This window comes from Pseudophryne corroboree, chromosome 4 (genome assembly GCF_028390025.1).
Source record: "Pseudophryne corroboree isolate aPseCor3 chromosome 4, aPseCor3.hap2, whole genome shotgun sequence".
Classification (NCBI taxonomy): Eukaryota; Metazoa; Chordata; class Amphibia; order Anura; family Myobatrachidae; genus Pseudophryne; species Pseudophryne corroboree.
The window spans coordinates 724,897,696-724,924,837 of NC_086447.1; the positions used below are offsets into that span (position 1 = coordinate 724,897,696).

At 45.4% G+C, this 27,142-nt stretch overlaps 1 protein-coding gene across 1 annotated transcript in view; it reads right to left on the minus strand.

Moving 5' to 3' along the window:
* Nucleotides 1-5,355: 5,355 nt before the first annotated feature.
* The window catches only part of LOC134910242 (cytochrome P450 1B1-like), a 42,465-nt gene continuing 20,678 nt past the window's right edge, over nucleotides 5,356-27,142 (minus strand). Inside the window, exon 2 of the mRNA XM_063918058.1 lies at nucleotides 5,356-9,337. Within this exon, the coding sequence (XP_063774128.1) occupies nucleotides 8,755-9,337 (583 nt within the window). The 3' untranslated portion in view covers nucleotides 5,356-8,754. The remainder of the gene's footprint in view (nucleotides 9,338-27,142) is intronic.

A 27,142-nucleotide genomic window follows, 5' to 3' on the forward strand; every position in this document is an offset into this window, starting at 1 on the left:
GTATAGGCTTGAATGGCCTTTTGCTGCTCCTCCAACCTCTGAAGCATATAGAGGGTTGAATTCCACCTCGTTACCACTTCTTGCTTCAGATGATGGCAGGGCAGGTTCAGTAGTTTTTGGTGGTGCTCCAGTCTTCTGTACGTGGTGCCTGTACGCCGAAAGTGTCCCGCAATTCTTCTGGCCACCGACAGCATCTCTTGCACGCCCCTGTCGTTTTTTAAAAAATTCTGCACCACCAAATTCAAGGTATGTGCAAAACATGGGACGTGCTGGAATTTGCCCATATTTAATGCACACACAATATTGCTGGCGTTGTCCGATGCCACAAATCCACAGGAGAGTCCAATTGGGGTAAGCCATTCCGCGATGATCTTCCTCAGTTGCCGTAAGAGGTTTTCAGCTGTGTGCGTATTCTGGAAACCGGTGATACAAAGCGTAGCCTGCCTAGGAAAGAGTTGGCGTTTGCGAGATGCTGCTACTGGTGCCGCCGCTGCTGTTCTTGCGGCGGGAGTCCATACATCTACCCAGTGGGCTGTCACAGTCATATAGTCCTGACCCTGCCCTGCTCTACTTGTCCACATGTCCGTGGTTAAGTGGACATTGGGTACAACTGCATTTTTTAGGACACTGGTGAGTCTTTTTCTGACGTCCGTGTACATTCTCGGTATCGCCTGCCTAGAGAAGTGGAACCTAGATGGTATTTGGTAACGGGGGCACACTGCCTCAATAAATTGTCTAGTTCCCTGTGAACTAACGGCGGATACCGGACGCACGTCTAACACCAACATAGTTGTCAAGGCCTCAGTTATCCGCTTTGCAGCAGGATGACTGCTGTGATATTTCATCTTCCTCGCAAAGGACTGTTGAACAGTCAATTGCTTACTGGAAGTAGTACAAGTGGGCTTACGACTTCCCCTCTGGGATGACCATCGACTCCCAGCAGCAACAACAGCAGCGCCAGCAGCAGTAGGCGTTACACGCAAGGATGCATCGGAGGAATCCCAGGCAGGAGAGGAATCGTCAGAATTGCCAGTGACATGGCCTGCAGGACTATTGGCATTCCTGGGGAAGGAGGAAATTGACACTGAGGGAGTTGGTGGGGTGGTTTGCGTGAGCTTGGTTACAAGAGGAAGGGATTTACTGGTCAGTGGACTGCTTCCGCTGTCACCCAAAGTTTTTGAACTTGTCACTGACTTATTATGAATGCGCTGCAGGTGACGTATAAGGGAGGATGTTCCGAGGTGGTTAACGTCCTTACCCCTACTTATTACAGCTTGACAAAGGGAACACACGGCTTGACACCTGTTGTCCGCATTTCTGTTGAAATACCTCCACACCGAAGAGCTGATTTTTTTGGTATTTTCACCTGGCATGTCAACGGCCATATTCCTCCCACGGACAACAGGTGTCTCCCCGGGTGCCTGACTTAAACAAACCACCTCACCATCAGAATCCTCCTGGTCAATTTCCTCCCCAGCGCCAGCAACACCCATATCCTCCTCATCCTGGTGTACTTCAACACTGACATCTTCAATCTGACTATCAGGAACTGGACTGCGGGTGCTCCTTCCAGCACTTGCAGGGGGCGTGCAAATGGTGGAAGGCGCATGCTCTTCACGTCCAGTGTTGGGAAGGTCAGGCATCGCAACCGACACAATTGGACTCTCCTTGTGGATTTGGGATTTCGAAGAATGCACAGTTCTTTGCTGTGCTGCTTTTGCCAGCTTGAGTCTTTTCATTTTTCTAGCGAGAGGCTGAGTGCTTCCATCCTCATGTGAAGCTGAACCACTAGCCATGAACATAGGCCAGGGCCTCAGCCGTTCCTTGCCACTCCGTGTCGTAAATGGCATATTGGCAAGTTTACGCTTCTCCTCCGACAATTTTATTTTAGGTTTTGGAGTCCTTTTTTTTCTGATATTTGGTGTTTTGGATTTGACATGCTCTGTACTATGACATTGGGCATCGGCCTTGGCAGACGACGTTGCTGGCATTTCATCGTCTCGGCCATGACTAGTGGCAGCAGCTTCAGCACGAGGTGGAAGTGGATCTTGATCTTTCCCTAATTTTGGAACCTCAACATTTTTGTTCTCCATATTTTAATAGGCACAACTAAAAGGCACCTCAGGTAAACAATGGAGATGGATACTAGTATACAATTATGGACTGCCTGCCGAGTGCAGACACAGAGGTAGCCACAGCCGTGAACTACCGTACTGTACTGTGTCTGCTGCTAATATAGACTGGTTGATAAAGAGATGTCTATGTAACTATGTATGTATAAAGAAGAAAGAAAAAAAAACCACAGTTAGGTGGTATACAATTATGGACGGACTGCCTGCCGAGTGCAGACACAGAGGTAGCCACAGCCGTGAACTACCGTACTGTACTGTGTCTGCTGCTAATAATATAGACTGGTTGATAAAGAGATGTCGTAGTAGTATGTATGTATAAAGAAGAAAGAAAAAAAAACCACGGTTAGGTGGTATACAATTATGGACAGACTGCCTGCCGAGTGCAGACACAGAGGTAGCCACAGCCGTGAACTACCGTACTGTACTGTGTCTGCTGCTAATATAGACTGGTTGATAAAGAGATGTCTATGTAACTATGTATGTATAAAGAAGAAAGAAAAAAAAAACCACGGTTAGGTGGTATACAATTATGGACGGACTGCCTGCCGAGTGCAGACACAGAGGTAGCCACAGCCGTGAACTACCGTACTGTACTGTGTCTGCTGCTAATATAGACTGGTTGATAAAGAGATGTCTATGTAACTATGTATGTATAAAGAAGAAAGAAAAAAAAACCACGGTTAGGTGGTATACAATTATGGACGGACTGCCTGCCGAGTGCAGACACAGAGGTAGCCACAGCCGTGAACTACCGTACTGTACTGTGTCTGCTGCTAATATAGACTGGTTGATAAAGAGATGTCTATGTAACTATGTATGTATAAAGAAGAAAGAAAAAAAAACCACGGTTAGGTGGTATACAATTATGGACGGACTGCCTGCCGAGTGCAGACACAGAGGTAGCCACAGCCGTGAACTACCGTACTGTACTGTGTCTGCTGCTAATATAGACTGGTTGATAAAGAGATGTCTATGTAACTATGTATGTATAAAGAAGAAAGAAAAAAAAAACACGGTTAGGTGGTATACAATTATGGACGGACTGCCTGCCGAGTGCAGACACAGAGGTAGCCACAGCCGTGAACTACCGTACTGTACTGTGTCTGCTGCTAATATAGACTGGTTGATAAAGAGATGTCGTAGTAGTATGTATGTATAAAGAAGAAAAAAAACCACGGTTAGGTGGTATACAATTATGGACGGACTGCCTGCCGAGTGCAGACACAGAGGTAGCCACAGCCGTGAACTACCGTACTGTGTCTGCTGCGACTGGATGATAAATGATATAAAAAATATATATATATCACTACTGCAGCCGGACAGGTATATATTATATATTATATAATGACGGACCTGCTGGACACTGTCTGTCAGCAGAATGAGTTTTATTTTTATAGAATAAAAAAAACAACAACACACAAGTGAAGTCACACGACGAGTGTTTAACTTTTTCAGGCAATCACAATATAAGTATACTACTAACTATACTGGTGGTCAGTGTGGTCAGGTCACTGGTCAGTCACACTGGCAGTGGCACTCCTGCAGCAAAAGTGTGCACTGTTTAATTTTAATATAATATTATGTACTCCTGGCTCCTGCTATAACCTATAACTGGCACTGCAGTGCTCCCCAGTCTCCCCCACAATTATAAGCTGTGTGAGCTGAGCAGTCAGACAGATATATAATATATATAGATGATGCAGCACACTGGGCTGAGCCTGAGCAGTGCACACAGATATGGTATGTGACTGAGTCACTGTGTGTATCGCTTTTTTCAGGCAGAGAACGGATATATTAAATAAACTGCACTGTCTGGTGGTCACTCACTATATAATATTATGTACTCCTGGCTCCTGCTATAACCTATAACTGGCACTGCAGTGCTCCCCAGTCTCCCCCACAATTATAAGCTGTGTGAGCTGAGCAGTCAGACAGATATATAATATATATAGATGATGCAGCACACTGGGCTGAGCCTGAGCAGTGCACACAGATATGGTATGTGACTGAGTCACTGTGTGTATCGCTTTTTTCAGGCAGAAAACGGATATATTAAATAAACTGCACTGTCTGGTGGTCACTCACTAGTAAACTCTCTGCACTCTCTACACTTCTACAGTACTCCTCCTAGTCCTAAGCTCCAGTAAATCTCTCTCTCTTATAATCTAAATGGAGAGGACGCCAGCCACGTCCTCTCCCTATCAATCTCAATGCACGTGTGAAAATGGCGGCGACGCGCGGCTCCTTATATAGAATCCGAGTCTCGCGAGAATCCGACAGCGTCATGATGACGTTCGGGCGCGCTCGGGTTAACCGAGCAAGGCGGGAGGATCCGAGTCTGCTCGGACCCGTGAAAAAAACCATGAAGTTCGGGCGGGTTCGGATTCAGAGAAACCGAACCCGCTCATCTCTAGTAAATACACATCGAAACATTGCAGTTTATCCTGACTCCTTGTGTGGTTATTTCACCGTGTGCTGCCGATACCAATTGCTGTTTATTTTGGACTCCTGGCTGGGGAGTTTCTACGGCTGGCACCGGGACCATCATTTTCAAAAGGTGTGCTGCCCCACAGACTGTGTTATATATATATATATATATATATATATATATTTATAAATACATACATACATACATTATAAAAGGTACAAATACGCCTGTCTATGAACATATATAAAATCTGCAATGTTCACAGTTAATGTATATAATGTATACAATATGTAAAGTGATCTGTAATGCTTTGTTTTATGGGTAAGGGTTTTCATTTTGAAGTAGGATAATATAATAACTATGTTAACATTTAAAAATGATCCCCGTCTTCTCCAAAACATCCTGTATATGGGAGCATTTAGTTCTGTGCACGCAATGGAGGAGCAAATATGCCTCACTTGTGTTGAAATCTGCATATGTCTTTTTCTGGAAATGCTTGGTTATTATCGATGTACTAAGCACTAAACTGCGGTCAGACCTCTGAAAAATTAAATTTTTGGAAGTTTGACAGCATTCCTCATATGTATCAAGCTCCAGAAAGTGAAACTTGCCCGAGCTTGTACCCAATAGACTACACCAAGTACAGATAGCATGGCCTTCTTTTCGCATAAATCCACAAGAGGGATCTGATAGGATCCCTCCCAGTGTCCCCCACAGCTCGTGCATGTGTTTGTACAACATTATGAATGCTAGAATTTAATAAACATGTGAAATACAATTTTATTAATATACTATCAGTATTTTATTGCATTGAGCAATACATTCTATAATGTATATAGCTTACATAACATAACTACTATGCCATAATTTTCCACAATATAATAGATTGCCAAAATTGTAATGTTAAAATCAAATGAAGCAATGATAAGCAATGTTAAAAGGAACTTGATGTTATGTGCACGGCTGTGCTAGAGCATTGCTCCATCTGTAACTTAGGTTTCATTACCAACTAGTGACTAGTTCATTTTTACAGCAGTTTGAAACTTGAACAATGAACACGTAGTACAATGCATAGATCATGAAATATATAAAGAGAAACTAAAATAGTTTACAAAAAGATTTGTGCTAACACAAAAATGGATAAAATACATGAAGGCATACATGTCATACAAAACATTGATCTAATGTAGATCTAAAAATAAAAAATGGTGTTTCACAGATGTGTGCTAAGTTCTAGAAGAGCAAATTGGTGGCAACCTGAGACCTTTTTTGGTTTATTTTTGAGTCCTGACAAAAACAGAATTTTCCACTACACTTCAAAATCTTAACAAAGACATTTGTAGTAGATACTGTATTGCAAAAAATTATACAAAAAAAGTAATTTCTTAAAAAATTGAAAATTATAGAGGAATACCCCACGTAAGTCCTGGTCCCCAAAAGTCCTCTATATGTGGTCAGCATTGTGTCTTTCCTGAATGTCAGTCTTTGGTCAAATTACTTGTTGTTTTGTGATTTTAACATATATTAAATTTCCTCAGCCTGTTACATTTTTGTTCGTCACTGTGACAATACTGTTTTTGATACTTGCAAGTTCTACTTTTAATTATCAACACAAATATTATATTTGGATAACAAAGGCAGGGAAGACAACTAAGAGGTTGCAGAATATAGTCAACACTAGAATGTTATTGGAATATAGTTTGCATAGAATTGACAAAACACTATTTGTGCAGCTATAACCTATATACTGCTACATAAATCATACACTTTATAGCGCTAGAACAAGTCCCCACTTTTGACTATACAGTATATCTGCAACATGTTCTCCTTTGGCAGCATACACCAACATTTTGTTGGCAAATCACATGACATGCTTTATTGTTTGCCTATAGGGTCATGAACTTACTCCTTATAAGTAACCCACTACTGTATAAGGGACATGTGCAAGTTCCATAGATTCTGTGGAGGACAGAATGAGAAAAGGTGATGTGAAAACCTCATCTCTACATCTCAATGTATGTCATTTAATTGTGTTCCTTAAAGCGAGTTATATGATTTTAAGAGATTTTGGATGTGGTGACAACTTCAGGAATGGCTGAGCTACACAAAGACATTTGCCAAAGAATTTAAGTGAGCCACTGGTAGATGTGTAATGCCACTGTATGCAATAAAAGTGTATGTATTACAGGAAAGACTTTTTTTAATGGAACATTTAGCAATATGATTTCACAACTAGTTAATTCCTAAGTGTGTACAATGTGGAACATTCAAGCACCAGATTAGGGGAAGATGTAGGAACTTGCACTATCTGGGTGCTGGGTTATTATTACAATAATTTAAAATATACTTTTGCATGTTCTAAAAGGAAGAAGGTATATATGAGTTACATGTACAGTATAGCTTACATTGTATATCCTTCAGATATCACCAAAGCTTATTATTATTCAGCACACTTAATGCAGCACAATGGATAACTGAGAGGCCTTTTTAATTAATATACAGATGTTCCCAGCAGGTTTGCAATTAAACACTTTTTCTTGTGACGTACAGTACCTGGCTGACTGGCAATCCAGTGACAATGGCACTTGCCATAAAGACTTGTGTGCTCGCTGTGGTTTCCAAACTTTTATTACAATGTTTTCCCAACCCTGCTTTTACCAGCCCCTTAGCAGCGCCCCTATGTAGTTTTCACTCAGCATCTATAATTGTACTTTCTGTTTGCTTTCGTGTCAGTACACAGAGACAGAGGACAACATATTGCATGGCGTTGGGAATGTGCATGAATGGATGTCAGCCACACTACAGTACACTTTTTTTTTCTTTACACAGTTCCCCTGCCCCCATTCCCAAACAAAAAGAACATCTTTCTTCTCTCCGTTGGGACCTCTGCTGCTCTACAGAAACTTTGCTCACCCCCTTTGATACCCTAATACAGTATGGCAATGTGTGGCCACAAGATTTATTATGTTTCACAGAATTTGTCCAGGGAAAGGGAACCCAACATTAATGCTGGTTGATAGAGTCTCACAAAAAAAATTTGATGGGTTTCACCTTCAATGACTGTCGCTAAGTAAGGAAAACTTGTATTTTGTTAATAAATATTTTCTAGCTTTAGCAACACTTAGGGAGGAATCCAATTAGCTGGCTAATTACGACGCCATGTGGGAATAGCTATTCAATTAAACAGACTTTCCCCGCCACAGTAAATCAGGGGTTAACATGCGCTAACCCACTACTTCTACATACAACATGGAATCAACATTAAACCCCCATTTGTGCCTTTTCTCGCAGACTTTTCCTTGCAGCTTTAGAGGATGCAAGGAAAAGTCCACCCTCTACAAATTAACTTGCAAGGTAATCCCCCTTGTATTGAATTGCCATTGTGCAGTAATTAACCGTGGGGTAAACACGCAGCTAAATGAATTCCCCCCTTGGTGACAAATAGATTTGACAAAGGCATTCAAATATTAACAAAAATACTCTTAGCTATACAAAATACAGACAGGCTTTAGTTGCTAGAGGAGTAGTTATCGTTTGGACCATTCAGTTATTGTCATAGGTTTTGGTTTTGTGAATTTACTTAAACTATTTTCCAAATGGGCTGTTAATCTTCATGTGATGGCCAGAAGTCACTATTAAGGTCAGAAATGATGACACTCAGAATGTCAAGATAATGAGAAGGTGGCAAGCATCAGAAATGTCATCACTTAAAATGATCTCAGTAAATACAAAAGCAAATTGGTGCTTCATAGAGCTATACAGTACTTATCAGGGACGTACGGTGAGGGAAATGGCTGGTACCAGAGCCAGATTTACACACAATATGTGAGCCCAAGGGTGCATGTGGCATTATACACAGGTGCAGCAGTATAAACTGCTGGAAAATGTGTGAGTTTTGATGTGTGGAAAAGAGGCAGGGGGGCACTGCTTCATCTGTCATAGACTTTTTACTCCAGAGTTTTGAGTTTAAGAATGATTAGAATAATACAAAGAATATATTTATAATATATTATTGTTATTTTTCATATACTTTATATAGTCAAAACTGGCATATAATGGAGTATGACAGGGAAGGTTCTGCCTCACCTCAGTGCACACCACTGTATGCATTACAAATGTATTACGTAGAAATCTTAGTGCACCATTTTGATCCCAGTGATTAAAGTGTCTTTACTAAAGGAAGCCACAAGTATTTCACTCCTCTGTTTCCATGCTGAGCACAGTATTGTCTAGCAAGTCCATATTTCCATCCCGAAGCTTCATACTAACAGTGAAAGTCTTAGGTTTGATACTCAAGCCATAGTCACATTGCTGGTTGAGGTTCTCGGCTGGATTGGCGCTGAAAGTGCACTGATGTGCCAAAAGAGATGCGAAAAGGAAGAGTTGCATCTTTGATAGCTCTTCCCCAATGCATCTCCGTTTACCCACTGAGAAGATCATCACATTGCTCACTGTGTCTTTGTTGATAAACCCATTTTCATCCAAGAATCTAGACGGGTCAAATTCTGAAGGGTTTGACCATTTCACTGAATCATGATTGACTGACCACTGATTGACAAATACCACTGTGTCTTTAGAAATATTGTAGCCCATTAGCGTGGTGTCTCTTGTGGTAGAATGAGGGATGGTGAGAGGAACAAAACTGCTGAACCGCATTAACTCATAAAGAAAGGCCATGATGTAGGGTAAGTTGGACTGATCGTCCACACAGGGTAAGCGATCTCTGCCAATGACCTTGTCCACTTCATTCTGCATTTTCTTCTGAACCTCTGGATATCTGTTTCATGGAAGGAAAGAACAGTGTCTTTAGTTCATTCACAGACTGACCAACAGTTAGTTTAAAATGGTTTACTGCTGTCACAGGATTCTCCACGTTGATACAGGGGTACTAGTAAAATCTAGAAATGTTTGCAATAAAATTTGTGGCTGAGCTTTCACAGATGGCGTTTTAATAAGATTTAGCAAATAGAAAATGATTGAAGATATCACTTCAACATTTTAGCAGACCCCTATATGCCCTAGTTTTAAACCAAAAACATGCGTGTCTATATAATAAAAATGGGTTGGGTGACCAGCGGTCGGGATCCTAGCGGCCGGCAGGTGGGCGAGCGCAACAATGCCCCTTGTGGGCTTACTACGCTTGCCTCAGGTTCTATTCCCACTCTATGGGTGTCATAGAATGGGAATAGCCCTGGTCCCCTGCCGGCATCCTGGCAGCCGGGATCCCGGCGTGAGTCACCTGACTACATCCCGGTAAACATAGTGTGGGAAAACAGTATGGAGCTTAAATTGGATAATGACTTTCCTTAAAATACGTTATTTAAAACAATACTTTCCTTTCACACAGATGAATGTCACATATAAATATTAAATAAAAGAACATAGTATATAATCATTTTAATGAGTATACACTATGGGCCTAATTCAGAGTTGATCGCAGCAGAAAATCTGTTAGCAGTGGGGCAAAACCATGAGCAGTGCAGGTGGGGCAGATATAACATGTGCAGAGAGAGTTAGATTTGGGTGGGTTGTGTTCAAACTGAAATCTAAATTGCAGTGTAAAAATAAAGCAGCCAGTATTTACCCTGCACAGAAACAATATAAACCACCCAAATCTAACTCTCTCTGCACACGTTATATCTGCCACACCTGCAGTGCACATGGGGGGGTCATTCAGACCTGATCGCATGCTAGGTTTTTCACTGCGCTGTGATCAGGTCAGAACGGCGCATGCACCGCAATGCGCAGGCGCATCGCACTGGAACAAAGTGGATCGTTGCTATGCGATGGGTTTTACAAAGAATCCATTCGCACAGCCGATAGCAAGGAGACTGATGGGAAGAAGGCGTTTGTGGGTGTCAACTGACCGTTTTCTGGGAGTGATTGGAAAAACGCAGGCATGTCCAAGCATTTGCAGTGCGGGTGTCTGACGTCAATTCCGGGACCGGACAGGCTGAAGTGATCGCAAGGGCTGAGTAAGTTCTGGGCAACTCAGAAACTGCACAAATAGCCTTTGTACCGCCCGGATGCACATGCGATCACACACTTGCAAAGAAAAAATACACTACCCTATGGGCGGCGACTATTTGCTCGCAGCAGTGCAAAAAACCCCTAGCGAGCGATCAGGTCTGAATTAGGCCCATGGTTTTGCCCAACTGCTAACAAATTTGCCCCTGCAATCAACTCTGAATTATCCCCTATGTTCTTATATCTTTTTAGATGTGAAAATTAATCTGTGTAAGAAGACCTATCAAAGAATCATTTAAGAGCTATAAGGAAAGTATTGTTTCATAGGGCGGGGTGCATCAAACATTGCATTGTGCATGTGATGCATCCCACCACTCATTGCACGCATAACGGCATTTAGTACAGTGTTAATTTTGCCGAGAACAGTTTATCTCAGGACTACAATTAGACTAAAATTAAAACTGAGATCCACTGACTAAATCTTAACCAAAGCAAAGCAAAAAAAGCGACTTAAACTAAAAATAACCTTAAAAACCTTGTCAAAATGAACACTAGAAGCAGGGTTTTAAATTTTTAAAGAACAATTATGTGTTCTAGATATTTGCAGAAAATAAATATGACCTGCGGTGAAGAAAATAGGATTGTGTATTGCACTTGTTTGTTCTAACAAATGTAAGGCATTCACTTGTATATGATATATGGGAATACTAGAGTAAATCAGACTCAGTATGTAACACATTCTCAGCCTACTGAGACAAGATTACTAAACAGATAGTTAAAGGTATACAAATTTATCATGGGAATTTTAGAGAAATGTTCTTCAGCAAAATCCATTACAGTATCATTAAACTGTTTGACTAAAACATTGACTAATATTAGACAAAAATTAAAACTGAGATCCACTGACTAAATCTTGACTAAAACGAAGCAAAAGAAATGTGACTTTACACCAACTACAATTCTAAGTAAGAGACAAAGGGGGACATTTACTAAGCAGTGATAAGAGCGGAGAAGTGAGACAGTGGAGAAGTTTCCCCATCAACCAATCAGCAGCTCTGTATAATTTTATAGCATGCAAATTATAGATGTTACTTCAGTGCTGATTGGTTGCCATGGGCACTTCTCCACTGGCTCACTTCTCCACTCTTATCACTGCTTAGTAAATGTACCCCTAAGACTAAAACTAAATTGAAAATACTTGTCAAAATTAACACTGGTTTAGTAACACCGTATGCTTGAACAAAAATCCCAAAGGATAGCTCTCCTGATATGAGTTGTCCTTTGAGATAAAAGGACTTCCAGGTTTATAACCCAGGAGTCCTTCTGCGCATGCGTCGGAAGATGTGCGCCACAAGGGACACTGTGAGGGATCTAATCATTGGATCCCTCTCAGTGCACATTGTGAAAAGAATCCATAGGCTACTATTAGGCAATGCCAGCTACAGATGACGTTGCCTAACTGGTCCAAGCTTCGGATTGAATCGCACTCTTGAACTTGGTGCATATGAGAAATGAGGACAAATTGGCTGTTTGATCACTTTGTGCTTGTGCATATATTATGCTTTGAGAGTGTTTCTCCTTTGTTTGCATATGTGAGACAGGGATTTGTTTATGCAATATTCCGCCCAGTTACCGCTCTGCATCCTGTAAATGTGACATCATGATGCTAAGGAGGGGAAGAGCTGCTGAAACCAGGAAGTAACTAAGCACCTCGAGCGCAGCACTCTAGGTGCCATTCCAGGCAACCTGCAAGTCAAGTGCTGGTGCCACAGGTTACAAACAGTGCTGCCCCTTGGCTCTGCACTGCAGCACCACTCGTCCACCCCTAGTTAAGGAGCTGCTAGTTATAGATGCCTTATAGCGAATGCGTTTGTTAAACTTAAAATACATGATTTACAACATGGATGTAAGTATTTGCGATGTGCGCCTGCAATCACACCAGATGCATATGCTACAGTACTGTCGTCAACCATCACAAGCTGTACTGGTGGAAAATACGCTATTTTTAAATACACATTTTAAAGTAAATTGCACACATTTTTGCAACCAACTCATCAACCGCTATGAGTGGGCCAATTCAAATTCACCTAACAAACTTGTGCAGATCCATAATGTTGCTTTTCAGATACCGTACTTTCTAGCTATGTATTATTTTCTTTTAAGATCAACTGACATAAAGTGAACTCTACTCATGTACTAATAGCAATAACGGGTGTAGTATGGTATGCCGGTGGCCGGGCTCCCGGCGACCAGCATACTGGCGCCGGAATCCCGACCGCCGGCATACTGACAGCTGGGTGAGTGCAAATGAGCCCCTTGCGGGCTCGCTGCACTCGCCACGCTGCGGGCGCAGTCACGCTATATATTCTCCCTCCATGGGGGTCATGGACTACCAAGAGGGAGTAAAGGTGTCGGTATGTCGGGTGTCGGGATTCCGGCGCCAGTATACTGTGCGCCAGGATCCCAACAACCGGGAAAACTGAAGACCACCCGCAATAACACCTGTATGACTGTGTCTTGAATGGGATGGAAATATTAATCTATAGGACCTTTTCAGAGATGGATGCAGTAGCACAGCAGCTAAGTCTTTGGATGCAGCTGTTGTGCAAAAATATGCTAATGCTGCAGGAGGTGTCTCTCATGTAGAAGTCAAAAATATTACACACACACTTCACGTGCAAACACCACACAGAGTGGCCTCTGTGCGTGCGCGTTTTCGCTGTGCGTACGCATACCCGCACGCTATGTACACTGGTTCACGAGCCTTGCGCATTGGCGCGTGGTATGAGTATATATGGTAGCATACGCACAGTAAAGCTACAAAGACTTATTTAATAATCAATTCATATACTGTAGTGCACAATTTACACATAGTCTCCACACACATTGCCAGCAAGTTACATTTACTCAGAGGGTAGAACAATGGAGATATCCAGCTTTACAGGATGTGAGGGGACAGAACAAGGTTAGGACTTAGTGTTTGGTATCCAGATGTGCAGTATTTTGTGATCTATGTTCCGATTGTTACGTGCAGTTAATCGCATGTTTCTGCGCATAGATATGCGCAGAATTGTAATATTCACAAATACTGTAGATACTGTACTCATGATATTCGTCGGGAACCCGGTGGTGAAAACCTGCAAGCACACCTGGACCAAGCATCGCCCACTCATTCAAACCAACCTATGACCCCTCATGTACTGTAAATGACCTGCCCCTTGACCAGAGGCGTAACTAGGGTTTTCGGAGCCCAGGGCAAGATGAAGAGTGGCACCCCCCCAAAAAAACAACCCAAAAGAAGTATGTGCGCACGCCGAAGGCGAAAAACGGGCGTGTCCACGGTCCAGAAGGGGTGTGGCCACGCACCAGAAGGGGTGTGGCCACTGAAAATGCCCCACAATGCCAGTTACATTGCCCCACAGTGCCAGATACATGCCCCACAGTGCCAGTTACATTGCCCCACAGTGCCAGTTACATTGCCCCACAGTGCCAGATACATTGCCCCACAGTGCCAGTTACATTGCCCCACAGTGCCAGTTACATGCCCCACAGTGCCAGTTACATTGCCCCACAGTGCCAGATACATGCCCCACAGTGCCAGTTACATGCCCCCACAGTGCCAGTTACATTGCCCCACAGTGCCAGATACATGCCCCACAGTGCCAATTACAGTGCCCCACAATGCCAGGTACATGCCCCACAGTGCCAGATACATTGCCCCACAGTGCCAGATACAGGCCGCCCCCCCCCCCCCCGCACACTCACCGCTTCTTCCCGTTCCCGTGGCTGTGCTATGCGAGGAGAGGAGAGCGCAGCGCAGTGCCTCTCCTGCCCCTCAACGCTCCAGGTCTCTGGCGGCGGCTATGTGGCGCCGGTTCGCTAACCAATCAGAGCTCGTGGACTGGCAGCCAATCAGGAGCCGGTCCACAAGCTCTGATTGGCTGACGCCGCCGGAGACCGGACACACGCGGCGGTGAGGGGAGGGAGAGACGCTGCGCTTTCCTCCCCTCACATTGCGGCGTGATGGGGGCGAGTGGGGCATGATGCCCTGGCCGCCGGCGGCGCCCCCCTCTGCTGGGCCTGCCAAGGCGCCCAGGGCACGTGCCCCACTCGCCCTACCCTAGTTACGCCTCTGCCCTTGACCTATGGAAGAAGAGCTTACATTTCCTTTTGAATTGTATTTTGGACCCATTGTATAAAAGAGAGGTTCCCTGACCAGGCATCAGTCTATTCTCTGAAGGTCATCTTGCTAAGACTGACTGAGTCCTGGATCCGGGAGCGCTGGCGAACAAACGTATGTATTATTGGTTATAGCTCTTCTCTGTAATATTGTTGTATTCTCTACTTGTATCTTTTTGAGTAAATATTGTTGATGCGTTGGACCACAACATAACATTTAATTACTGGTGTCGCATTCCATTCTTGTTTGGGGAATAAGGTGTATTCAGCCACACATGTCGCTGCATTGTGCGCACAGCATGTCGGCGCGTATACGCAACGTGCATACACATCTTAGGGGTTATTGTTTACGTTAGCGGCCGCAGCAGTCCGAACCACAGTGTGATTAGGTATTGCTTTTCCTTGTAAGTTAATCAAACTTAACACTCATTACTAGACGCCTCCTGCATGCTTGTGTGATCTGCTGCTGTGCCATCAGATCACTCTGGTCGTGGGATGCATCAAGTGTAGCATCACTGGCGTATCTATAATGGGTGCAGTGTGTGCGGTGCACACGGGCCCCTGGGTCCAGAGGGGGCCCACACCGCACCCATTTCTTTTATACTAGCCTTTCTGGTGTCCAGGTATTGGTCCCCTCCTCTCCCGAGTCCCGTAGCCGGCAGCCGCAGCAGCGCTGTTAGTGCTCTGTCTGAGCACTAGAGACTCTGGCACAGTTCCAGAGTCTATAGCGCATGCGCAGGTCTCCGAAAAATTCAATGTGTCCTACCACTCTTCACAAGCATAACAGTGTTTATTAAGGACGTATGCTTGAAGAAAATCACAAAGGACAGCTCTCTAGGTGAGAGGTTTATGACCTGGAGTCCTATCTGCGCATGCGTCAAAGGATACATGCGCTACAGGGGTTATTGGAAAGAATCCGGTAAGATACCCGTGGGGAGAAACGCAATAAGAAGCTCATAGGCAGTGGCACCGCATCCAAGTTTCGGAATGCGATATGCGATATGCAGATAAACCTCTTCATTTTTAGAGATCTGATTGCAAAACTGGCATTGATGCATGCCGCCCTCTTTGAGCATTGCCCATCGCAGTTTACTCAGGGTGGCCGGTGTATTCTTGCTGCTGAGGCCAGTAAATCTGCATCAGAAGACGCAAACACCAGCCTCAGCACACCCTCAAAACGTAGGCGAGTCACCTCTATTTTGGGAGATGCTTCCCATCGCTGCCCTCAAATGGACACAGCATGCCAATAAGGCTGTGGCTTTGGAGGCCATGCGTCTAACGGTATCCGGACTCTGGGACACCACTTAGGTTGACAACCATTGGTCGACCGTGACTAGGTCGACACTAGAAATAGGTCAACATGACCATTATGTCAAACATGAACAAGGTTGACATGAGTTTTTTACAAAATAATATTTTTTTTTTTTTACTTTTTCATACTTTACGATCCACATGGACTACGACTGGGAACGGTAACCTTGCCCGAAGTGCGAGGGGACACGGTGCACTAATTGGGGTTCCTGGTCACTTTACGAAGAAACCAACACCAAAAAAAAACATGAAAAACTCATGTTGGCCATTTTTTTCTCTTGTCGACATTGTTCATGTCGACCTAATGGCCGTGTCAACCTATTTCTAGTGTCGACCTAGCCACTGTCGACCAATAGGTGTCGACCTAGACACTATCGACCCTGAGTCCCATACCCGCGTCTGACTATGCTGGACCCCTTCTGCACATACTAAGTACAAAAAAAATAAGATTTTACTTACCGATAAATCTATTTCTCGTAGTCCGTAGTGGATGCTGGGGACTCCGTCAGGACCATGGGGAATAGCGGCTCCGCAGGAGACAGGGCACAAAAGTAAAGCTTTAGGATCAGGTGGTGTGCACTGGCTCCTCCCCCTATGACCCTCCTCCAAGCCTCAGTTAGGATACTGTGCCCGGACGAGCGTACACAATAAGGAAGGATATTGAATCCCGGGTAAGACTCATACCAGCCACACCAATCACACCGTACAACTTGTGATCTGAACCCAGTTAACAGTATGACAAACGTAGGAGCCTCTGAACAGACGGCTCACAACAATAACAACCCGATCTTTTTTGTAACAATAACTATGTACAAGTATTGCAGACAATCCGCACTTGGGATGGGCGCCCAGCATCCACTACGGACTACGAGAAATAGATTTATCGGTAAGTAAAATCTTATTTTCTCTGACGTCCTAAGTGGATGCTGGGGACTCCGTCAGGACCATGGGGATTATACCAAAGCTCCCAAACGGGCGGGAGAGTGCGGATGACTCTGCAGCACCGAATGAGAGAACTCCAGGTCCTCTTTAGCCAGGGTATCAAATTTGTAGAATTTTACAAACGTGTTCTCCCCCGACCACGTAGCTGCTCGGCAGAGTTGTAATGCCGAGACCCCCCGGGCGGCCGCCCAGGATGAGCCCACTTTCCTTGTGGAATGGGCCTTGACAGATTTTGGTTGTGGCAAGCCTGCCACAGAATGTGCAAGTTGAATTGTGCTACAAATCCAACGAGCAATCGTCTGCTTAGAAGCAGGAGCACCCAGCTTGTTGGGTGCATACAATATAAACAGCGAGTCAGACTTTCTGACTCCAGCCGTTCTTGAAATATATATTTTCAATGCCCGGACCACGTCCAACAACTTGGAATCCTCCAAATCGTTAGTAGCCGCAGGCACCACAATAGGCTGGTTGAGGTGAAACGCTGACACCACCTTAGGCAGAAAATGAGGACGCGTCCGCAGTTCTGCCCTGTCCGAATGGAAAATCAGATATAGGCTCTTATATGATAAAGCCGCTAATTCTGATTCTCTCCTGGCTGAAGCCAGGGCCAGTAGCATGGTTACTTTCCATGTAAGATATTTTAACTCCACCGATTTGAGTGGCTCAAACCAATGGGATTTGAGAAAATCCAAAACTACATTAAGATCCCACGGTGCCACTGGGGGCACAAACGGGGGCTGTATATGTAGTACTCCTTTTACAAAAGTCTGGACTTCAGGAACTGAAGCCAATTCTTTCTGGAAGAAAATCGACAGGGCCGAAATTTGAACCTTAATGGACCCCAATTTGAGGCCCATAGACAATCCTGTTTGCAGGAAATGTAGGAATCGACCCAGTTGAAATTTCTCCGTGGGGGCCTTCCTGGCCTCACACCACGCAACATATTTTCTCCAAATGCGGTGATAATGTTGTGCAGTCACCTCCTTCCTGGCTTTTACCAGTGTAGGAATGACCTCTTCCGGAATGCCTTTTTCCCTTAGAATTCGGCGTTCAACCGCCATGCCGTCAAACGCAGCCGCGGTAAGTCTTGGAATAGACACGGTCCCTGCTGAAGCAGGTCCCGTCTTAGAGGTAGAGGCCACGGATCCTCCGTGAGCATCTCTTGAAGTTCCGGGTACCAAGTTCTTCTTGGCCAATCCGGAGCCACGAGTATCGTTCTTACTCCCCTTTGCCGTATAATTCTCAGTACTTTTGGTATGAGAGGCAGAGGAGGGAACACAAACACTGACTGGAACACCCACGGTGTTACCAGAGCGTCCACAGCTATTGCCTGAGGGTCTCTTGACCTGGCGCAATACCTGTCCAGTTTTTTGTTGAGGCGGGACGCCATCATATCCACCTTTGGTTTTTCCCAACGGTTCACAATCATGTGGAAGACTTCTGGATGAAGTCCCCACTCTCCCGGGTGTAGATCGTGTCTGCTGAGGAAGTCTGCTTCCCAGTTGTCCACTCCCGGAATGAACACTGCTGACAGTGCTATCACATGATCTTCCGCCCAGCGAAGAATCCTTGCAGCTTCTGCCATTGCTGTCCTGCTTCTTGTGCCGCCCTGTCTGTTTACGTGGGCGACTGCCGTGATGTTGTCCGACTGGATCAACACCGGCTGACCCTGAAGCAGGGGTTTTGCCAGACTTAGAGCATTGTAAATCGCTCTTAGCTCCAGTATATTTATGTGAAAAGACATCTCCAGGCTTGACCATACTCCCTGGAAGTTTCTTCCCTGTGTGACCGCTCCCCAGCCTCTCAGACTGGCATCCGTGGTCACCAGGACCCAGTCCTGTATGCCGAATCTGCGGCCCTCTAACAGATGAGCACTCTGCAACCACCACAGAAGAGACACCCTTGTCCGTGGTGATAAGGTTATCCGCTGGTGCATCTGCAGATGCGATCCGGACCATTTGTCCAACAGATCCCACTGAAAAGTTCGTGCGTGGAATCTGGCGAATGGAATCGCTTCGTAAGAAGCCACCATCTTTCCCAGGACTCTTGTGCATTGATGCACAGACACTTTTCCTGGTTTTAGGAGGTTCCTGACAAGTTTGGAAAACTCCTTGGCTTTCTCCTCCGGAAGAAACACCTTTTTCTGAACCGTGTCCAGAATCATTCCCAGGAACAGCAGACGTGTTGTCGGTGTCAACTGAGATTTTGGAAAATTCAGAATCCACCCGTGTTGTTGCAGCACTAATTTGGTTAGTGCTACTCCGTCCTCCAGCTGTTCTCTGGACCTTGCCCTTATCAGGAGATCGTCCAAGTAAGGGATAATTAATACGCCTCTTCTTCGAAGAAGAATCATCATTTCGGCCATTACCTTGGTAAAGACCCGAGGTGCCGTGGACAATCCAAACGGCAGCGTCTGAAACTGATAATGACAGTTTTGCACCACGAACCTGAGGTACCCTTGATGTGAAGGGCAAATTGGGACATGCAGGTAAGCATCCTTTATGTCCAGGGACACCATAAAGTCCCCTTCTTCCAGATTCGCTATCACTGCTCTGAGTGACTCCATCTTGAATTTGAATTTCTGTATGTACAGGTTCAAAGATTTCAGATTTAGAATAGGTCTTACCGAGCCGTCCGGCTTCGGTACCACAAATAGCGTGGAGTAATACCCTTTTCCTTGTTGTAGGAGGGGTACCTTGACTATCACCTGCTGAGAATACAGCTTGTGAATGGCTTCCAATACCGTCGCCCTGTCTGAGGGAGACGTTGGCAAAGCAGACTTTAGGAACCGGCGAGGGGGAGACTTCTCGAATTCCAACCTGTAACCCTGAGATACTACCTGCAGGATCCAGGAGTCCACCTGTGAGCAAGCCCACTGTGCGCTGAAATTCTTGAGTCGACCCCCCACCGCTCCTGAGTCCGCTTGTAAAGCCCCAGCGTCATGCTGAGGGCTTTGCAGAACCCTGGGAGGGCTTCTGTTCCTGGGCAGGGGCTGCTTGCTGTCCTCTCTTACCCCTTCCTCTGCCCCGGGGCAGGTATGACTGTCCTTTTGCCCGCTTGTTCTTATAGGACCGAAAGGACTGCGGCTGAAAAGACGGTGTCTTTTTCTGTTGGGAGGGGGTCTGAGGTAAAAAGGTGGATTTTCCGGCAGTTGCCGTGGCCACCAGATCCGATAGACCGACGCCAAATAATTCCTCCCCTTTATACGGCAATACTTCCATATGTCGTTTAGACTCCGCATCACCTGACCACTGTCGCGTCCATAAACTTCTTCTGGCAGATATGGACATCGCATTTACTCTCGATGCCAGAGTGCAAATATCCCTCTGAGCATCTCGCATATAAAGAAAAGCATCCTTTAATTGCTCTATAGTCAATAAAATACTGTCCCTATCCAGGGTATCAATATTTTCAGTCAGGGAATCCGACCAGACCACCCCAGCACTGCACATCCAGGCTGAGGCTATGGCTGGTCGCAGTATAACCCCAGTATGTGTGTATATACTTTTTAGGGTAGTTTCCAGCCTCCTATCAGCTGGATCCTTGAGGGCGGCCGTATCAGGAGACGGTAACGCCACTTGTTTTGATAAGCGTGTGAGCGCCTTATCCACCCTAGGGGGTGTTTCCCAGCGCGCCCTAACCTCTGGCGGGAAAGGGTATAATGCCAATAACTTTTTTGAAATTAGCACTTTTCTATCTGGGTTAACCCACGCTTCATCACATACATCATTCAATTCCTCTGATTCAGGAAAAACTACAGGTAGTTTTTTCACCCCCCACATAATACCCCTTTTTGTGGTACTTGCAGTATCAGAGATATGCAAAGCCTCCTTCATTGCCGTGATCATATAACGTGTGGCCCTACTTGAAAATACATTTGTTTCTTCACCGTCGACACTAGATTCAGTGTCCGTGTCTGGGTCTGTGTCGACCGACTGAGGTAAAGGGCGTTTTACAGCCCCTGACGGTGTCTGAGACGCCTGGGCAGGTACCAACTGGTTTTCCGGCCGTCTCATGTCGTCAACTGATTTTTGTAATGTGCTGACATTATCACGTAATTCCATAAACAAAGCCATCCATTCCGGTGTCGACTCCCTGGGGGGTGACATCACCATTATCGGCAATTGCTCTGCCTCCACACCAACATCGTCCTCATACATGTCGACACACACGTACCGACACACAGCAGACACACAGGGAATGCTCTTATCGAAGACAGGACCCCACTAGCCCTTTGGGGAGACAGAGGGAGAGTTTGCCAGCACACACCCAAGCGCTATAATATATATGGGAACAACCTTATATAAGTGTTGTATCCTTATAGCAGCTTAAATATATAAAATATCGCCAAAAAAGGTGCCCCCCCTCTCTGTTTTACCCTGTTTCTGTAGTGCAGTGCAGGGGAGAGTCCTGGGAGCCTTCCTCACAGCGGAGCTGAGCAGGAAAATGGCGCTGTGTGCTGAGGAGAATAAGCCCCGCCCCCTATTCCGGCGGGCTTTTCTCCCGGAGTTTGAGATATCTGACATGGGTTTAATACATCCATATAGCCTCAAGGGCTATATGTGATGTATTTTTTAGCCATAAAAGGTATTATACATTGCTGCCCAGGGCGCCCCCAGCAGCGCCCTGCACCCTCCGTGACCCATGGTGTGAAGTGTGTGACAACAATGGCGCACAGCTGCAGTGCTGTGCGCTACCTTCATGAAGACTGAAAAGCCTTCTGCCGCCGGTTTCTGGACCTTCAATCTTCAGCATCTGCAAGGGGGGTCGGCGGCGCGGCTCCGGGACGAACCCCAGGGTGAGACCTGTGTTCCGACTCCCTCTGGAGCTAATGGTGTCCAGTAGCCTAAGAAGCCAATCCATCCTGCACGCAAGTGAGTTGAACTTCTCTCCCCTAAGTCCCTCGATGCAGTGAGCCTGTTGCCAGCAGGACTCACTGAACATAAAAAACCTAAAAACTTTTTCTAAGCAGCTCCTTAAGAGAGCCACCTAGATTGCACCCTGCTCGGACGGGCACAAAAACCTAACTGAGGCTTGGAGGAGGGTCATAGGGGGAGGAGCCAGTGCACACCACCTGATCCTAAAGCTTTACTTTTGTGCCCTGTCTCCTGCGGAGCCGCTATTCCCCATGGTCCTGACGGAGTCCCCAGCATCCACTTAGGACGTCAGAGAAACATTTGTGATATCTATGTAAACCACTGGATTGCTTACATCTCTGAATTAGGCCCATATTCAACAAAAAACCTTTTGCCTGTCTTTGGAACTTAAATTAAAAAGAACCAGTGGAGCTGCCTTGTACAATGTGTGAAAAAAAAGTTCAGTGTAGTTTATCTGTTTCACAAGAAAGTTTATAGTTGATTTTCTTTGAACAGAAAGATACAAATAAAGACTTGCTCAGACAGACCAGAAGTAATACAGCCCCTGGCAGTAAAAATGCCACTTCCACTCTAAAGTCAACATAAAGTTGAGTACTACATGTGTTTGTGTCACAGCACGCTTCCTGAGAGGGTGTGAAATGCACACAAGCTGAACAGTAAGCCCGCCCATTCTCCTCAAGTTCTCACCAAGTCATGCAATCTCTGATACAAAACAGTCTCATGTCTCTCCATGAATATTACCTCCGAAGTTGATAGATATTTTGTTATCGCTGGTTAAATCTCTTAGCTGCACCTGAACTATGAATTCCTTATCTACTTTCCATCATAAGCCTGCAAATTCCTTTGAGGCTCCAATCTTCAACAATGTATACATACTGTAGCTTTATCTCATCAGTTATTGGTGGTTTTACTCACACCTCCTTGTTAGAGCACGCCACTGCCCTATAATAGTATACTGATATCTTAAACAGGAGCATTAACTAAATGGCAAAAAAATAGGATAAATTTACTAAACATCGATTTCGGGCACTTTTGTGGGTTTTTTTTAATTTGGGTGTGATTTTGCAAATCGGAGATTTACTAATAGAAAATTTGCACCCAAATCACACTTCACACACACGTCTTAAGGCCATACTTGCCTACTCTCCCGGAATGGCCGGGAGGCTCCCGAAAATCGGGTGACCCTCCCGGCCCCCCGGAAGAGCAGGCAAGTCTCCCGATTCGTGGGGACCCCCCTGCCCGTCCGCCCACTTAGTGTGTAAAGTGGGCGGTCCGGGCAGTTGATGACGCGATTCTTGCTGAATCGCGTCATCATAGCCACGCCCCCTGCAGTGTAATGCCGGTGATCGCGGCATTACAGAGCGGGGGCGTGGCTTAAAAGAGGCATCGTCACGACCCTGCCATTGCTCCGCCCCCGCTCCGCCCTTTCTCCGCCCCGTCCCGCCTCCGGTCCACCCCCTCCACGACGTCACAGCCTCCCCAGCCCGCCCTCTGAGCTGACCTGGCTGCTCTCTCCCGCAGAGAGCAGCCAAAATGTAGGTAAGTCTGCTTAAGGCCAGTACTCACGGGCAGATGTGGGAGAGATGTGTGCTGAGCGAACCGCTCAGCACACATCTCTCCCACCACTCAGCACAGCGCGATGTGTGCTAAGCGTGCAGGGGCAGACTGGGGGCAGCTCATTTCACCCAGCGGGTGAAATGAGCGACCTGCTAGATTGGCCTGCATGGCAGGCCAATCTTGCACCAGCGATAGCGATGTGCGGGACTGTGCATCGCTATCGCTGTAGGGGGTACACACGGAGCGATCATGCTTAAAATCTAAGCAATCTAGTCAGATTGCTTAGATTTTAAGAAGCGATCGCTCCGTGAGTACCCCCCCCCCCCCCAAAAAAAAGGGCCTAATTCAGACCTGATCACACCTCTGCGAAGTTGCAGAGGTTTATGATCAGATAGTCGCCGCCCAGACAGAGTGAAATAGCGCCTCATGCAAGTCTGCATACGCCGCGCGAAAAGCTTTACACACGCCGGTCAGCTGCAAATCTATTCGCAACTCACTCACCATCTAATGATTTTTACAGTTTGTGCATAGCCCAGGACTTACTCCTACAGTGCAAAAGAAACAGGCGGATTGAGCCAGAGCTGATGTCACTCACCCTCCCTGAAAGCGCATGGGAACGTCTGCGTTTTTCCAGGCACTCCCAGGAAACGGCCAGTTACCACCCCCAAATGCCCGCTTCCTGTCAATCAGCCTGCGTTCGCCTAGCGATCAAAAAGACGCAGGATTTTTTGCAGTATGGCCTCGCGCCTGCGCAGTACGATCTGTACGCATGCGCAGTTGTTCGATAATCGCATGCTGTGTAATTTCATACAAATGCGATCAGGTCTGAATTAGGCCCTAAGCACAAGCAAATCAACATAGTGCACCATCAGACCAAACATCGTACCTTTAACATTGACACAAATACAATTCACAAATGTACTAAGAATTGGATTTGTCAAACAAAGGCATGAAATCAATGGACCTGCATGTAAGCGGCATGTTGTTCTGAAGTACTGCACAGATCAGTATAATCTGTTAGGCTTTGGTGTATTCTAAAGTAAGTAACATGTTACATTTAGAAAAAAATGTGTGTGTGTCCCCAAAAAACAACAACAACAACAAACCATAACCAGCCCCAGCCCTATGAGCATACTTGCTTACTCCCTCTCGGCCCCCCCGGAAGAGTAGGCAAGTTTCCAGATTTTTCAGTCCCCCTGCCTGGCCGCCCACTTAGTGAGTAAAGTGGGCGGTCGGGGAAGTCGATGACTCGACTCTTGCTGAATTGCGTCATCATAGCCACACCCCCTGCAGTATACTGCCGATAATATCGGCATTACAGAGCAGGGGTGTGGCTTAAATGATGCAACACTGTAACCATGCCCCTGTACCGCCACCACTCTGTCCCTGTTCCGCCTCTGCCCCGCCACCTCATCATAGCCCTGCCCCGCCCCCAGCTGCTCTCTCCCGGATTCCATAAATTCATATTGAGAAAAATAGAAATAATTTTGTTCTTTCCACTGGGACTACAGGCCCCAGCCAGCCTGCCCTGGCCTTGCCGACACTTGGAGAACCACATGTGCCAGCATGCCTGGGCAGCAGAGGCGGATTGGCCATAGGGCTTACAGGGAATATCCCCGGTGGGCCGACGCACCCGCGGGGCCTGTTTTGTTTTGATTACATGTAGTCCTATTTATAGACATAATGAATAAAATGCAAAATAATTTGCTTATATGAAAATGACTTTGCCACTTAGCCTGTGATTGCAGATGATCTAGTGTATGCTCCCTCTGCCTGCTTGGCTGACATATAAGATTGAGTGAATAGTGATTGGGATACACGGTTGGTGTAATAAGCAAGAAAATATATCTTTCTAAAGAATTATATAGTTTCCTAAATTCTAAAGGTGTATCATATAATATGCTCATAATATTTAATTTTATTTCCTTTTAACTTCCCCCTTGATGCTGGACATGCCCACTATCTGTAAAGTCTTGGGGGAAGGGTGCTGCTGCCATGGCCCATGGCTAGACCTTACACCTCTGGTGCTGCACATGTGGGGCCACTTGTACAAATTTTTCCAGGGCCGCTTTTTGTTCCCAATCTGCCCTTGCTGGACATTAATGGGCCATTGGCACCTGTAGCCCCACTGTAAAGAAAATATTAAAAATAAAAAACAGGACTACATACCTACTCCTTGGAAGTGGTCAGTAGAATTCCATGGGTAATGTAAAAAACAAAACAAAAAACAGAACCAGAATATGCACCACACAATACATCAATGGGGGATGTGGTGACCTGTATATTGGATAAAATATTGTTTTTATAAGTGTGAATCACATAGTGGACTATGGGGGTCATTCCGAGTTGATCGTTCGCTAGCAACTTTCTGCTGTGCTGCGATCAGATAGTCGCCACCTATGGGGGAGTGTATTTTCACTTTGCAAGTGTGCGAACGCTTTTGCAGCTGACGGCACAAAAACGTTTTTTGTAGTTTCTGAGTAGCTCTAGACTTACTCAGCCGCTGCGATCACTTCAGTCTTTTTGGTCCCGGAATTGACGTCAGACACTCGCCCTACAAACGCTTGGACGCGCCTGCATTTTTCCAAACACTCCCAGAAAACGGTCAGTTGACCCCCAGAAATGCCCTCTTTCTGTCAATCACCTTGAGATCGGCGGTGCAAATGGATTCTTAGTTAAATCCATCGCCCAGCACCGATCCTCTTTGTACCCGTACGATGCGCCTGCGCATTGCAGTGCATACGCATGCGCAGGTTTGCCAAGATTTAACCTGATCGCAGCGCTGCAAAAAGTTGCTAGCGAGCGATCAACTCGGAATGACCCCCTATATGCATTAAAAAGATATATTGGCCTAGTATGTATATGTTCTTTTTCTTTAACATGTTATTGTGCATTGTGAGAATTTGTTTTATTGGGGAGTGCGTCATTTAAGGAATCCACTTTGTGTTTGTTCTAATGATATCAGATATAAATAATATACTTGCGCTATTGGAATAAAAGCAGCTCCGTCTTTATATAGCAACTAGATTAAAATAAGAAATAGGAGTGCTTGAATGTGTTATATGCTTAGCGCCAGTACCTGTAAAAAGAAAAAGGGTTAGTCAGTAGTAATGTAAACTGCCCTTTTGTGCAGTTGTAATTGGAGTCCGTGATGCCAGGGTTCCAATTGGTAGCCATGTTTGGAAGCCGCTCTGAGTGGATTCCAAACACGGCTACCAATCGGAACCCTGGCATCATGGACTCCAATTACAACTGCACAAAAGGGCTGTTTACATTAATATAGACTAACCCTTTTTCTTTTTACAGGTACATGCGCTAAGTATATAACACATTCAAGCGCTCCTATTTCTTATTTTAATCTAATGATAGCAGAGAAAACTTCCCTTTTATTTCCTTTGGCTTGCCAATTATACCCTAATATTTTGCGCTAAGATTGTAATTTAAAATTACCTCTCATACAAAGCAAGTGCAATTAGTATGTCAGACCACATTCTGGGAAGACATATCTTATGTTTCAGAAAGTGAAGACAGCAGATGGAAGAAGCTGAAGAGTAAATTATGCACAGCAATCCCTGGAAACTGCCTGAACTGCCAGCAGTGAGCTGCAAATGTACATTCAACGGTAGAAACAAAGAACAACAAAGTTAAATGGTACAAAGCTTGACTAGTGGTCAAGTGATATTCACACAATGGGATAGTATCGGAATACCGACAGTTGGGATACCCTGGCAAGTTTTTTAACCCCCCTG